We start from the raw sequence: 17088 nt of genomic DNA on the forward strand, positions 1-17088 counted from the left end.
TTAAAAGACTGTCTTATTGTCTCTTTGTTGATTTATAGAGCGCCACTAACTTTTAGTTGGGATATTAAAGGATTATATTGGTCATTGGTTAGAATTGGGATATTGCTTTTTTAAGATTGGATTATAATATCTAGAGAATGCAAGAAAGAAATTTTATGAATCTTAAAAATATTGCTCTCTAAAACAGATGTTATCTCGCAAAGGCGGCTTTTGCTCCAATAGACTTAACATTATACCAACCAAGTACTTTCGATTTCCTAGTTAAAGCCAGGTTCTCGCTAAATTAAAGCTTGTTATAAGCAAATATGACTGCATACTATATAAAATTCACATTATTTCATACAGTTTTGTTAAGATAAAAAATAGTAAACTATTTTATAGTAAAAATATTATTCGGAAAAAGCGACATTGATTTGAATAATCAGTCAGTAAGTTATGATCCTTTTACAAGTTTTCAAGAAATCAAACATTTCTAAAAATAAAAACCAATCATCTAAGAGAAAAAAAAAGCAATTTGAACATTTTAGTAAAAATAAGTCACGTGAAAGCCGATATCTGATTATCAATTGTATTTTATTTCTCATCTTAACTTACGCAAGAAGGTATCCTCTAGGTGGAACATTTAGCAGCTGTAGGTATCTGTGAGAATTTGAACATTCATACCATTTCGTAAATCAAATTTACATATTTTAGTGATATGGCCGTAGTTCCGTGATTTCTGCAAGGATTATGGTATATAAAAGAAGAGAAATTGCAGGCTATCTACGTTTTATTCGAGATAAAATATCGGCCGAAACATGCGTGTCTTCTTAGCTTTATTTGTCATCACACTTTGCGTTTTGGTAAGTATTACTTAGTAACTTACGATAATTTATTTGGTAATCAGGAATCAAAATAAAGTATTTTATTAGAAGTTTTTGGTGCCTTTACTGTTAAAACAATTCAGTTTTTTTTAAAAATAGATGAACCAACCCAACTCACTTGTTCTTTTTACACACAATATATAGATAATACTGGAAGCTGATGAGCAATGTATGATAGCAATGATGTATTTAATAATTAATTCATACCATCAATAGCTATAATTTTGGCGAAAATCATAGTTTATTACAAGCAGTTTTAATTTGGTTGAAAAATCGTTTTTAAATGCATGTAAAAAATTTTAAAAAAGCCTTTTGTGACAAAAAGATTTTTTAAAATGTTTTTATCATGTATTAAACAGTCTTTCTTAAATTTATTTGCTTTTCGAAAAATAATTTTTAAATATGTATAATATTTGGTTGATAATTTTTTACATTCAATTTTTAGCAAATAACTTATTTTTTTAGTAAAAGTAGATATTATTTGCGGTAAGTAGTTTTTAAACGCATTTATTTTGTGGCAGATTGATACTTTAAGCGCTTATAAGTTTTCTCTTATTTTAAAATATTTATTTTGTCTGAAATATTTTTTTGAATGAATTCTATTTGTGGCAAATAATTTTATAACAGAACTTGTATTGTACCAAATTAGTTTTTAAAATATTTTTGTTTGATGACCAAATTTTTAAATGTAGTTATTTTGAAATTAGTTTTTAAAAATATTAATTTGTTTAGGATTCTTTTGCTAATATGTATTTAATGATGAACTGCTTTTTAGTTCAATTGAGGTGAACCTGGTTAGACCAGCAATGACTGATCGATACAAATTCTTACCGACTAGTGCTGGCGTAAAATCTCCTCAGTGGTTGACGGATCATGGGTTAGAGTCCCCTTTCTGTCAGGCTAACCGTGGGAGGGTTTCGTGATATTCCTCTTCATTGACACAATTACGAGGTTTGTTCGATCAAAAGAAAAAAAAAAGACCTCAACGAAGAGAAATTTTCCCCTATGCCTGAGCCAGGAGTTCCCTTGTCTTCCGGATTGGTTTAAAAAACAGTTGAACATTAGTAGTCGTAAATCTGAAGTTGGGTCGGCTGTTGAATGAATGTTATTAAAAGAAATTGATTTTTTTTAAAAAAGTATTTAATTTGTGGCAAACCGTTTTTAAAAGTATTTATTTTATAACAAACAGGTTTTCTTTAGCACATTTATATTTTGGCCAATAGTGTTCTCCTTAAGCATAAATTTTTCGTTGTGAAAAGTGTTTAAAAATATCTATTTCAAATTGAATAGTTTTTTTCAAAAAATCTAATTTGTGGCAAAAAGGTTTTAAGTATATTTTGTAGCAAATAGTTTTTTTTAAAAACTCTAATTTGTGGCAAAAAGGTTTCAAATATATTTTGAGGTAAATAGTTTTTTTAAATGTATTTTTTTCGTCGGAAAAGAGTTTCTCAAAATATTAAATTTGTGACAAAAAATTTTTTACCGTATTATTTTGTTGGAAAAAGTGATTTTTTTAAAATAACTAATGTTTTAAAAGTATTTTTTTCAATTAATTTATTTGGTAGAAATTATTTTGTATTTATCTAATTAATTTTTTTAAATATTTGTAATGTATAAATTAAAATACAATGACAATTTTTAATTCAAAATCAAAATTAATTCGAAATGAATTCGAAATGACTTCAAAATGAATTCATCACTTAAATTATTTTATTTTTAATTTTTCAGCATAAATTATTATATACATTAATTAAAGATTCTTCACCAGTCTTTGTAATAATAGTTACAAATTATTTAACAATCTATTAATATTTTTTATAAGAGCATAAAAAGAGTAAGTTTTAGAGAAAGTTTAACATTTAACATCCATTATCTTAATAAATAACCGCGACTCATTTGGTTTATTTCTGCGTCTTTTACGCCTTGTTCCCTCTTTCAAAATTTCGGGTGAGTTATGAGAAAATGATGAAAACTTTTCTGATATACGTGTCTGATATATATTTTCATATACGTGTATTGAGTATAGGTTTGTTTTAAACTCTCAATTTACTATTCCCGGCAAATTCATTTTGAAAGAAAGCTTTTGCCTCTTTCTTTGACTTTGAAACTTTAGAAAGAAATATTTCCACTTGTTTTAGTAAGATAAATTTGCAGTATGTATGTTGCATTCTGATTTGTTTCAAAAACCGTTTCTTAGGCGCAGCATATCTTTTTTGGACCTTGTGACATCAAACCCTATATTTGATTCAATTCATTTAAAAAGAAATGGACAAATCTGCTTTGGATAAATCTATGGTCAAATGCGTTTTATTAACAAATTTTGTCTTGGTTTTATTAAATAATAATATTTACTACAATATGTATAACGTTAGACATGAAGCCTTATACTTTGACATACTTATAAATGGCGGATAAAAAAATACTTTTATTTGGTTTATTATAGTTATGTTACCGAATTTTAATTGTTATTATTTTTTGATACATTATTCAAACTAAAATCGTTTAAAAAAATTTCTGTTGATAGTTTTTGCCTATAGTTACCTATAGAGTTATAGAAATGTAACCTTTGGTTTTCTTTGGCAGGCAACAAACGCAGCCTTGACCTGCTTCGGAGATGAAGAGAAATGCAGTGCTGAAGAATGCTGCATCCAAGTTGGCAACACTCCAGTTGGAATTTGCAAGAAGAAGCACGAAATTGGTAAGTCAGAATCCAAATTTTTTGGAATTTTTACAATTTCTTAGTGCAATATACATTATATTGTTGAGAGCTTTATAGTTAAGCGTCTTTAATCCTGAAGAGCAGTACATGCATGGAAAATAATTATTTACAACCTAGAAAATATCACATTTATTATTGTGATATTTATTGAGAGTTTCGTAGTATCGACCTTTATCTATATCTTTAGAATGCTTGTCAAATAAGAAATGAAAGAAAGAAATACAGTCGAAAAGCGATTTTCAGAGAAGTACTGCTTAATAATTACTTCACGATTCACAACTCAGAAAGGTTATATTAAAAGTTATATTAAAAAGATTATATTAACACACTGTAAAAAAATTCTTGGTGTAAAGTTGCCATTATTTTTGGTGTTGAGGAAAACTAAATACAAATTTAAGTACCGAATTGTAGTTATTGTGCAAGAAATTTTATAAACTTGACAAAGTAAGAATTGTGTGAAAAAATTGGTGAAGGTATATTACTAAAAATATGATTGTTTTTTAAACGAAGTGTTTTTGCAATAAACGCATAAATTGATTCTAATGCGCACTAAAATAAGCTTTGTAAGTGAATAAATAAACAAGCAAAAACTCAGCAAATAAATAAGTAAAACAGTATAAGTGAAATAAAAATGTGAAATAAAGTAAATAAAATTTTGAATACATGCACATGTTTAGTTTACCTCAGCAACAAACATAGTGGCTACTGTGCACTAAAATTTTTTATAGTCCAATGAATCCAAATCAATTTCGGGTGAAGTTCAAAGGTCTTTCCAAATAATCGTTTTTCACTTTCGCTCAATTTCTTCGATCAATCAAATTGGTATTAATGTTTTTAATCTTACCTTCCTCGTTAATGAAGCGTCATATGTAGATAATGTTTCTGCTTTACTGTTTCTGCTTTAAATGTAAGTAGAGAACCATTTATGAGCATGAGCATTCATTTTGGACAAAGAATTTGATTGCGGGACACTTTGTACTCTTAAAATTTTTTGTCTTCCAGAGCAATATAGTGCGTAGATCGTTTTACTAATTTAACTAAAAAACAAAGGAAATATAATTAAAAGTACACTAGATTGATTGTATTCTTTAGTTATAGCAATAATTAAAAATTATTACTTTGCACAAATGATCTGATAATCCTGATAATATTGGTTATTGGTTAGAATTGCAGTCTAAAGCGATATAGCTTCACCCTCTTAATATTAAGTTTTTGAAAATGTTGTTAGAGGTTTAAGAGAAGAAGATTATTTTTTAAGTTAAGTTTCCAAAATATAGTTAAAGTACACCAGATAGATTATATTGGATAATCTGATAATACGGGAAATCGGATGGAATAACAGTCTAAAACAATTTAGCTTCACGCTATTAATATTATTTACTAGTGGGCTGCGCCCCCTGCTCGCTAACGCTTGCCAACCAGTTCCAACCATTCCAGTTTTTCTCTTATTATTTCAGTATTGAGAAATATTTTAACTCGGGAACTGGCCTATTGAAAATTGAAGGAGCATTTTGTAGAAAACTGCGAAGTTAATTAGAAACCACATATTCTTTTGACAAAGATATTAAACTTTCAGAAATTTTTTCGAAAGAAAAATTTTGCATTCCCCTACTGGTGTTGTAGGATATTGGAAAATGCATTAAAATAAAGTGCTATCAAAAGCAAATGTATAAAGAAAGTATAGTTAGTTAAAGAATAGTTCTGGCACAATTTTGTAAAATGAAATTAAACAAGAATATGTATAAGTAAAGATCAAAATTAAGGGATTTCATATCTTTTTCGTAATAAAGTTGGGTATATTTTTTGAAAACTACTTAATAAATTACTTTCTTCTATCTGAAATTTGACTTAGCCGAATAATTTAATGGTTTGTACTTGCAACCATCTGAAGTTTGTTCTTAAACCTGGAAAAAAGAGTTTTCAAAATGTCAGTTCACATGTTTTTCCAATAAGCTCTTCAACTATTTAGTATTTTTCACTTTTATCAACCGAGTACCCTTTAAATATTTTTTGGCATTAAAGTTTATACTGATAAATTACGAATAAAACCTAAATGAAAGGATATACCTAGAATAAACTAGTCCTTGGTTTATTGAAATGGCTTAGATTAGGAATTACCGACCCCTAGTTGATTAAAGCTCAAAGTTGCTTAGCAAATTATCTATCTGTATATCAAATAATATATTATTAGGTAATGCAGAAACAGCCTTGCTCTTTATAATGTTTTCGAGTCTCGTACGATATTAAATTCAGAATACTTTTTGATGTTTTCGAAATAAAAGGTTATCAATACCAGGAAAGTGTATTTCCCGGTATTGATGATTTTAAGGTGAAGAACCATTGTTTGGCATACTCTTGCCCCATATTTCCAACACTATTAATTTATGATTCAGAACAGTTGAAAAATTGATGCATAATGCAGATATGAACTTCATACTTTAATTGTATAGGATTTGTTGTTCTCAACTTTAAACTTTGGTTTATTTTTCCTTTTTCTGTTTATTTTCAAGCAGATATACTGTTTTGTTTTGGTCATTTTTTCAGGTATATTAAATTTTTGAAATTAATGATTGTTCGAAAAGGTGCGTATAAAATGGTAATAATTGTTACATTTTTTCGCTTTGCATTTCAGATCAAATTTGCGAAATGAAGCCAATCAAGCACCTTTTCAAGAAACACGTCTTCAAAGTCCGATGTCCATGCAAGGATGAACTGAAGTGTGTTTCATCAAAGGGTGGTATTCTCGGAGTAAGTATTCCTTTATTAATTTATATAAAATTATCAATGGGTCAAATAATATACTTTTGATGATAATCTAATTGCCGAATAGTTGAAAATGCAAAAAAAAATTTAATTATCAAACTTTAGCATAATAATAAAAGGAAATTTTAAATTATTTAATCTGATTCTCTTGCAAACTTTTAAAAAGAGTATTGATCATAATTTTACGCTGTTTTCTATTTAAAATAAGCCATTGATTTTGAGGAGATTAATAAGTTTCAAATTTGAATGAAAGTCCCGTAATTACAATAATTTCTTAAAGTGATGTACGATAATTTCAGACATTTTTTAAGAATGATGATTGAAGGGTACTTATAAAAAATTCCGTCTCGGATTACAGTAAAAAGTACCGATACTTTGGTGCATTATCCGTAAAATTCATTTTTACCGTAAAACCTATTTATGTCTTAAAATATTATGCTGTAATTTTTACAGTAATATATATTTAATTAGAGCGATTTTGTGATTTTACTGTAATTATTTGTATAAAAATTACGGCATATCACATTTCTTGTTCAGTATCATGTACCGGTAAAAATGCCTTTTATAGTAAAGAATACCACTACTTTCAATGCAGATACTTTTTACAGTAGTTTGATGCTGAATTTTTTACAGTGCACGTTATCAGAAGAGTTTAAATTAAACAATAGTTTTTCATAAAAATTATACATTCTCTAGGTAGGAAAGTGTAGGCAATTAGTTATGTTGTCGCAATTATGAAGTTTAATCAGAGCTGCTATAAGATATTAAGCTAACTGATTTTAATAATAACCTAACCATAATAACCTAAGTGATTTTTTTAATATCTCATATATTGTTTGAATTAATCGGTTTCAAAATATATTTCAATCAGTCACCTTCAGATCAACGATTTACAAAAAGTAAAATTTACACGTAAATTATTAATTTGAAAAGTTTAATTAAAAAAAGAATTAAAAAAAACTTTCTTTAAATTAAAAAAAAATATATGTATTAGAAGAGTTTCTACTTATACAAGAGATAGATAGAAAGTCAGTTAGAAGATACAAAAGCCTTTTTAAAAGCTTAAAATCGAATTTTTTAAAAAAAATTTTTGGCATTTTAATAATTAGTAATATTTATTACAATTACGAGTTTTATAAATCTTTTTTGAAATTTCTGTAAAAAATGTTGTTTTAAATATTTAAAATTCTCACCTTATTGAGGTATTAGAAAAAAAGGGGTTATCTTCTAGGGACAAAAAATTTATTTATAATGAAGAATACTATTGAAAAAAAATTATTTTTTTATTTTATGATAAGAACAGTTACAGAAAAAACTATTTGATTATAGAGATTTTATTTTCTTATTGACGTCAAAATACATTGCTATTTGACAATATATAGAGTTGGGCAAAATATCATTAAGAGAAAATCGCAAATAATCAAATATGTGTTTTTGCGATTCATTATGAGCAACCATTACAATTTTAATAGTCATTTTTAGTATTCGTAATTTTTTATTATAATTATAATCATATTTACATATAATACTGATTTATAATTTAAAGCAATAATGATTTATGATTACATCTTACCTTGATTGCATAAATCTTGATTTGAAGTAATGCTAACATATTGTGAACACATTACATTTAAACATAATAATTGCATGTAAACATTATATGTTATCTTGATTACAATTAATTAATTACTTGTTATGTGTGACATTTTTTCTCGAAACAAGATATTTTAACAACAGTTAGAATAGCCATAGTCATAATTTCCTCAAATGAGCAATAATAACTGAATATTTTATCGAAATCAATTTATAAGAATAAAAATGAAATGTTAAAAATATTTAGATAAAAAATTAATGTTATTTTATTCCAGTCGAGCAATTTATTATTTGTGAAATTGTTTTGTAAAAATGTTTTCTGAACCAAAAAAATTTCTTTTGCAGAAAATCGCCGGAAAATGTCAAGAGAACAGCGAAGAAGAGGAATAACTTGATTTCTATTAATCATTTTATTATTAAATAAAAGTTTCGAAATGTCTGTGTAGTTTTAACATATTTTGTTTTCTGAATTTTTATCTTTGTGGTTAAATTCCTTAAATACTAAATAAAGACCTTTGGGGAGGAAAGAAAAAGGTTTATTCACATTTTTTCTGAAATGATGGATTATTAAGTTATGACAAGTCAATAACGTGAAAAATCAGCATCCCCGAGAGTTATTAGACAGTGAAGATAGGTATTCTCCAAATCAGCTTTTTTTGGACATGAACCGTTCTTCCTTCTTGTTGTCATATATACATAAATTTTAATGTTTAAATATACAGAATAAGCTAAAGAAACAGATTTTATTATCTCGCCAAGTGTTCTGTTTCTACGTTCTACTTCCCTGTATTTGTAACCAATACACTATTTTCTGGTTAAATAACAAAGAAGCAAACTGTAGTTCATCGGCCGGAATAACAATAATTAAAATGATCATTAGGCATTGTATACGCTTGTCGGTAAATACTCCTTTTCCCTGGTAATGTTATTTATATCTTGTTTTCATTTATTGTTTCCTCTCATTGTTTTAATTTGTTTCAATAATTTCGCGATTAGTTACTAAAATTGAAACTTTGTGTGCATAATCATTATGTTTCTTTACAAGAAAATTTAATGAAGTATTTAGAAAATTATTTATTTGCTTCGTATTCTATTGCACAAACAACAGAAATTATTTTGAACTTGATGTGATAAGAGATTCCTTTATTTGAAAGTTATTAGCATTTTAATGAAGAAAAATAAAGAAAATAATTTAAAAAAAAGTTAGATTTTATCAAGAAAAAAGAGAAATTTTAAGTTGTTACATTAAAGTTAATACTAAATGAAAGAAAAAATTAAGTGAGTTTCTTAATTATAATGTATCTTAAAACTTTATATTTTGTTCGTGAATATGCAGTCGTTATATCAATAGTCTTGAGGCTCTGCTTTGGTTAATTTAGAAAATCGAAGAAAAAAGCATGGTTAAAACTACCAAAATATGCTAAAATTTACCGTGCTTCTAGCTCTATGGGAATACCAAAAATTTTGGAACTTTTTACCGAAATGCTTTGGTTAAGTTGGTAAAATTAACAATAAAATATGGTTACATAATCTGTGAAAAAAATTTGTAAAATAATGCAAATTTTAACATGATACCTTAGAACATGGCATAAAAACCATTTATTTGATTAAACTTAATACGAAAAAGTAGAACTATAATATTAAAATCAGAATTTCCAGTAAGCTGTTATTATATAAATAGAAAAATTCCAATTGAATGGTTTAAATACCATATATTTCGGTATCATTAACCAAAAGTATGTTTTTTTTCTTTCTTCCCCTCCCCCTTCCTTTTTTTTTTAAAGAAATGTTCTTGTTATACAGTACGGTGATTTTACCAGATTGTGTTCATTCCAATATCATTTTAAAAGTTCTCTACTGTTAGATAAAATCATAGCTACAATCTAAATCAAAGCTACTATTATATATAATCACTACCAATTCAAAGTGTTTATCACTTGATCTAATTGGATTAATTAGGAATTTGTTTTCTAAGAAAGCGAATGACATCAAAAGAATTTAAGAGTATTTTCGATGTAATAGAAAGCGACATCTTGCGCACATTAATTTGAAATTAAAATTTTTAAAATCATTGCCATTTCATTAATATCACATTCGTAAACACATTCGTTATTAGCAAAAATATTAGCATTTTGAAAGAGACTGAAAACAGCTGCTGCATCCTAACAGTGTGAAAATAGCATAAGTTGATAAAGAAATTTCATAAACATTAACATTGTTTTTAGTGCCCGAAAGTTAGTTTGTCTTTACTTAAATACTATTTTGTACCTTTCTCTGCGTATGATATATTTTTTATACTAACTCTTTTTATCTTAACTTTTGAACATATTATTCGATGGTGTTTGAAAATGACATGCTTGAAAATGGTGTTTGAATTAACGATTGATATTTCAGAACAGTATTCCAGGAATAATTATTAATTGTGTTGGTATATGTCTTTCAGATTTGTGCATGATTTCGTAGTATTTTTTAGTGCTGATTTACTGATAGCTTTATTTTTTTAAATCAGTATGGAGAACAAGTGTTCAGCTAGTCACAACTGAAAAGTTGTAGCAGTCATAAAAAATCAGTCTAACTTAAGCATTATTCTCCAGACTAAGTTTTTTCTTTTGATATTTACTAGCGTGCATTTTTAATAGTTTTATAAAATATTAATTTAAAGTATTTTTAGGTTCTTTTTATAATTGAGTACTTGTACTTCAATAAGAAGAAGAAGATCACAGATACCACATGTTTTCTACACATGCGACCTTGCATTTTATCTTACATAATTTACTTTCACCATAAGAATGTTCAAAATCTGAGGAAATTGACACATGTACAGTTTCTTCTAACTCACTATACAAATATGAAGTTCTGATTTCGAAAACTTATCATTTAAATTTTCATTCCAGTAATACTTTTTAAATATTTGATTAAATTAAAAATGTTGTACAGATCAACAGTAAAGAAGATTTAAATTTTACGAAAATAGTTGTCTATTGATTAAAATACGGTGAAAAAAATCTCCCTTTTTCTTACTTCATATTATTTTTTTTCTAAGAACACAATAAACCATATTCTAGACTAACTTCAAAAAGAAGTAAAAATTAACATTTTATCCATTTGAGTTGCATATATTCTTTAATGCTTTCGATTTTGTTCCGATTAGACTGTATTTGATTATTATGATTTTCGGAATTTTTAATTGATTGGAAAAATAAATCTTAGTAAAAATTTATTCTTAAATTCTTATACAGTGGTAGTGAAAATATGAAGTGAATTTTATGATTTCATCGATTATCTCTAGAAAATATTCAAACTATTATGAATATATAAAAAATATTAAAAAACTATTAAAACCTATTTAAATAAATTTCAGTTTGAAAATAAGTTAATGTAATACAGACAAAATAATGAATCAAAGGCTTTGATGCAGTCCCAAAGAACTTGCTCTTTGGAAGACGTACAACAGGGGTTACAAAGTTGAAAAAGAAGAGAAAAATAATTGTTATTGGCATATGCTTAGCTTTGCTTCTCCAGAAATATGTCAGATCAACTCAGTGATCAATTTGATTATACCTCCTCAAAACATGAAGCGCATCAACGTGAAACGAATTGCATCACCAAACTAATATTTCTCAAGTAATATGAAACTATGGTTTTATTTTTCCACATCATTTTTGTTTTAAGGTTTTAAAACGTCTTTCTATAAAACTAAATTAAAATCAACGTTATTTGAAATTTAAAAAAAAGTTTAGTAATGAAAAGCAAAATTAATGGAGAAATAGTACTAAATTTGCTAAGAGAAAGATAAAAAAAAAATCGCCATGCTATTGCTGATGCCAATGATATTGATAAATTTCAGTGAAAGATACTAATTAGAACAAAAAATATAAGCTACATACTAAAGGAAAAAACCAATAGTGAAATGGTACTAATTTTTTTAGGAGGAAATTAAGCAATCGCCATGCCATTACTGAAGCCAATGATGCTTAATTAATTTTGGTAATAGGCACTTTTGCTATCGTGGTAAATGGTGCAATTTTAATCAATACCACATATACTAATGTAGGTAAAACTAGTATATTTGGTACCTATTAAAATTGCATTAAAACTGTGCAGAGCAGTTAAAGATAATGTAGAAAAATATGTTTTATGGGTCGTCAAAAGGGATAAGTATCAAGGAAAATCGCTTGGTAATGGTAAATTACAATCATCATGAGCAGGCCTCGAACAATAACATCATTCCAAAAGATACTGAATACAGTTTGTTATTGTTTAGGTGGATGAACTACTTGAAACGCACTTTGCTTATTCCAGTAAAGTATAGCCAACGGCAAGTGTTTAAAGTACTACATTTTATTTATTTGCTATTTGAGTACATGTAAGTTATAAGCTAGATTTTAGTTTATTTGTTATAGGAGTGTATGCAAGCTGTAAGTTAGAGTTTGTTTCATCGATTGCTATGGTGATATTATAGAATAAATTTATTGTGTTAAATAAAAGTGTTATGTTTCTTGTTGTTTTGTAAAAATGGTGTCACAGTAATTTTATTTTAGTTAAGTAGTAGTTTTTAGCAGAGAACAACAGAATATTGCACTTTTTGGTTGAGTCTCTTAACAGCAAGGACCAAAAAAAATTTATAAAAAAATAGAATTCGTCTAACTTTATTAATTGGGTATAATATAAAAAAAACACAACTACTTCCACTTAGTGGGAATAACATTTACCATGACGCAATGCTAAATTCTATGCCACTATCCACATAAATCAATTATTAATCAAAAATCGAATATCAATTACTTTTCTTATAATGCAATAAAATCTTGCGAGCAGCTATTTAAACGATCAAATACTTCGTTTGTTTATTTGTGACTTGAAGTTAGACTCGCAGAAAATATCGTTCATGGGTTAAATTTAGTAGGAATAACACAACCTGTGACGTAGGCTATAGTATACCCAATTGTGTTGGTTTATGTCTTACAGATTTGTGCATGATTTCGTAGTATTTTTTAGTGCTGATTTACTGATAGTTTTATTTTTTTAAATCAGTATGGAGAACAAGTGTTCAGCTAGTCACAAATGAAAAGTTGTAGCAGTCATAAAAAATCAGTCTAACTTAAGCATTATTCTCCAGACTAAGTTTTTTTTTTGATATTTACTAGCGTGCACTTTTAATAGTTTTATAAAATATTAATTTAATGTATTTTTAGGTTCTTTTTATAATTGAGTACTTGCACCTCAATAAGAAGAAGAAGATCACAGATACCACATGTTTTCTACGCATGCGACCTTGCATTTTATCTTACATAATTCACTTTCACCATAAGAATGTTCAAAATCTGAGGAAATTGACACATGTACAGTTTCTTCTAACTCACTATACAAATATGAATTTCTGATTTCGAAAACTTATCATCTAAATTTAATATCGATTTTTTTTTGATCGACCACTATTATTTTTCTAAATAATCGCGGATTTTTATTTGATTAAAACCCCCTCCTACTTACCTGACGGTGTATTTTTTGTTTTATTTAATCGTATAAAGCAGGGGTTTCCAACTTACACGAGGCCGGGGGCTACAATTAAAAGCGCAAATCAAGTGGCGGGCCGTAACTTTATCATTATTTTACGTAGGACTCTTTTATGTTTGAAGGAACATTAAATATTACTGTCAGATTTTTACCAAGTTGTACAAAACAAAAGTACTGAATTACAAATTAAAGTAAGAAGTTGATTTTTAAAAATATTTAGTTGCATATTAATAATATTTTTAAAAATATTAAATAAATAATAAAACTTCGGGCTACAATAACTTTAATATGCACCTAAGTATTAAACAATTAATGTGCGACAGATATCTAATTGTTATGATATAAAACTCTAAAAAAGTTGGCATTAAAACTTACCTAGTAGCACACAAAATATTCAATGAGAAAATTCAGGTTTGTCTGCTGCAACCACCAGAGAACAGATATTTACATTTTAAATTTAAAATTTACAAATGTGTGTGTAAATATTTTCGTCCAAAATGAGTGGTTTCAAAAAATTAAATCGGAGAATTTCTTCGAGAAAATTTCTAATACGCACATGCTAAATTATATTCCTAAAATACAAAAAAATGAAATAAAAAAGAGCAACATACACGATTATTTTTGTATTTGAATAAATATTTTCTTGGATGCAAAACTTGAGAAATAAATTTCCTTGCATCGTTGGTGTGTTAAATTTCACAGAAACGAAGAAATTAGGTTTTTATTAACGGAAAAAGTAATTCAAACCCATATAGATTTTTTACGAAAATCGTCCGCAAAAAAATGACAAATAATATATTTTAATTCGCGGGCCACAAAAAAAGGCTTTGCGGGCTCCAGTTGGAAACCCCTGGTATAAAGCTTTATTATTTTTAAATTTTCAGGTTTATTTACTATCTCTCAATCATAGAGTTTGCAAATAGAATTTGGTTTGCCCATTTCTTAATTTTTTCCTATTTTAACTACGTTTAGCTCCAACATAAGAATTTGTTAGATAATAGGTTTTAACTTACTTCTTCTTTTATTTTACCTGATTGATGTACCCTAGTAACCTGTTTTCGAGCTCAATTATCCATTATTCATTAAATTTCCTAATTCTTTCGTTAGTTGAATCAATTGGACGACCACTAGTTTTACTTTGATTGAAATCCTGCCTATTACTTAAGTCTAAGGGATAGTACCTGCTTGTGTTTTGGTCTTAATTAACTATCGAAGAATTCATTGAAGTTATTTACAGATTTATCCTTACTAAAAAAATTGATGCAACCCAATAACTTTTCATCACATTTTACAATTTTTTTATATCTTTATTTCTGTCAATATCATAGATATGATAAGTTTATCTTTTTTCCATGTATTCCAGCATTATGCTCTTTTTTACCAGGAATACATTGCTTGTGTCTTTTAAGGCGTTAGGAACTTGCTAGTATACATAACATTTGAAAAAATACGAAGTTAACTATAGTTCTGATTTTCATTAAAAATAATTCTTTTGAAACTTAGCTTTACCTTTTCGGGTGCTAAGTTAAATACATGTGTAACGTAATCTATTACTTTTGCCCAAAAGGGAAGTTTACTAGCATAGATTAACGTTCTATCGCTCTGTCTAGAAAAATTCCATTAGCTCGTTGCCTGAAATTTCTGGGTTGTAAGACCTCAAATTTTCATGAGAAACTCCATATTTAGTAAAAATATTGTTATTTAAAAATTCAAGACCAGTATCTAGAAACGAAACCTCTTAATTTTCACTACGAAAATCATCACTACAAAACCTCTGAATTTTCTTGTTCGTTTAAGTTCTCAAACTTCAATTTGAAACTTACAATTTTATCAAATACTTCTGTTTTACTTTTAGGAAAATAAATAATAACGAAAATAAGTACGTGCCTGAATAATCATATACTAGTATCAAAAATTGTCTCGATTTCCCTAAGGACTCAATTGGAAAAATGTTCCGCACAGATCACCAAGTGAGAATGTAGAGAATTAATGATGTCTAGGAAAAATTTGTCTTCTCTTACTAGGATGAGTTTTTCAAGCAATTTTACAAATGTCATAAGAATCACATAAACTAGTTCATTATCAACTTTTAAATTTAACACTTTATACATTTTTTCATACATTTAGGATTTAAGTGACATGACATTTTGTTCCCCTATTACATTTAATTCCTTGTTTTTATTAACTTGTATACACTTTGAAATAGATATTATATAGTCAACATTCGGTTTTAACTTAATTTCAAGTATTCTATTTATTTTTAAATATTTTAAAATTAAATGTCCATTAGGGGGTATAATTAATACTGAGTTTAAATTAGATTTAATACAATAAACTAAACAAGTAACTGATAGTAAATTTTAACGTAATTTTGGAACGTATACTATGTTTCTCATAACAATTTTTGTATTAATAATCAATAAAATAGCCATAACAGTTCTAGTTCTTTTAGTATCCAATGTAAATTCCTAAAGTTAAGAGTGCTCTATCTTCCTTAGGAGGATTACACCATTCATAAAGGTAATTAATAAAAATACTACTGTACTGTGCTAAAAACTTAATGCAATAATATTTCAATCTTAGTGCAGCACAGTTTCAATCCATAAGCTGACATCACTATTTTGGATTGCAGTCTTTCACCGAAAGTCTGTTGCATGCTTTTCTGCTTTAATAGGTAATTTTGAGGTACGATTTCTTTGAGAAGAGTGAATGTGTGTTGCGGAAAATTACCCTTCCAAAAATATAGGTTTTAATTAAAAGAATGTTTTTAAGTATCCTTCTTTATAACTTAAGGGTTTCGGTCAATAAAATCATAAATCACATTTGAAATTAATCAGAAGAGGGCTTTTAATGAAAAATACTATAATTTTTATGTTGGTGATACTCTAATCTCTTAACTTTCTTCTTTCTTAAGTTCTCAAACTTCAATTTGAAACTTCCAACTTTATCAAATACTTCTGTTTTATATTTAAGAAAATTAGTAAAGCACTTGCTTGAATAATCATTGACTAGTATAAAAATTAATCTCGATTCACCTAAAGACTCAATTGAAAAATGTTTCACACAGATCAGCAAGTATCATCTCTTAAGTTGATGAACTATGGGGAATTATTGGATGATGAGAATTAATGATGTATAGGAATTGATGATGTCCTTTTTTACTAGTATTGTGCTATTATGCAGTGGAAAATGGTGATATATTTTTTTGCATTGTGCTAATATGTTGTAAAAATTCCAGAAATTTGTTAATTATGTCTCTGGAAGCAGTCTTGAAAGACTTTTTAATTTAAAATTGTCCCTTTTGGAAAGAGTGTGGCTAGTACAATGTGATATTACACTGGTCTAAGCACCTCAAATATATTCCTCACAGCTTGTAAATTTATATCGTGATATTGACTAATAGCTCTTCATCGATGTGAGTTTAATTTAGTAAGAAAACTGTAAAAATGTTGAAGAAAAAGTAATTTTAACTCTCTCATTTGCACTTTTATCATTTCCGGGACAAATTCGAAGTTTATGACGTTCCTTGCTTAGTCTGGGAAAATCTTTTGGGAAATTTTCTAAAATTTAAAAAATCGCGCAGCAAAAATAATCATTAAAATATTTAAAAAATTGAAAAAAAAAACATTTTGT

General features: G+C 27.3%; 1 protein-coding gene across 1 annotated transcript; it reads left to right on the forward strand.

The window, feature by feature from the left end:
* The first annotated feature begins 776 nt into the window (after positions 1 to 776).
* LOC107451271 (uncharacterized) lies at positions 777 to 8377 on the forward strand. The gene is made up of 4 exons (XM_016067318.4): positions 777 to 842; positions 3447 to 3561; positions 6215 to 6330; positions 8284 to 8377. Exons 1-4 carry the CDS (start codon positions 798 to 800, stop codon positions 8326 to 8328), a joined length of 321 nt encoding a protein of 106 aa, XP_015922804.1. The 5' UTR covers positions 777 to 797; the 3' UTR covers positions 8329 to 8377.
* Positions 8378 to 17088: the final 8711 nt, after the last annotated feature.

The sequence above is a fragment of the Parasteatoda tepidariorum genome, chromosome 7 (assembly GCF_982258835.1).
Source record: "Parasteatoda tepidariorum strain Cologne lab strain chromosome 7, Ptep-v5.0, whole genome shotgun sequence".
In the NCBI taxonomy this organism is placed as follows: domain Eukaryota; kingdom Metazoa; phylum Arthropoda; class Arachnida; order Araneae; family Theridiidae; genus Parasteatoda; species Parasteatoda tepidariorum.

What these genes read in the sequence shown, in the direction of transcription:
- LOC107451271 (XM_016067318.4), top strand. Translation starts at nt 798, where the DNA reads ATGCGTGTCTTCTTAGCTTTATTTGTCATCACACTTTGCGTTTTG. An exon ending in TCATCACACTTTGCGTTTTG is followed by an intron (nt 843 to 3,446) that starts GTAAGTATTACT and finishes TTTCTTTGGCAG; the next exon opens with GCAACAAACGCAGCCTTGAC. An exon ending in CAAGAAGAAGCACGAAATTG is followed by an intron (nt 3,562 to 6,214) that starts GTAAGTCAGAAT and finishes TTTGCATTTCAG; the next exon opens with ATCAAATTTGCGAAATGAAG.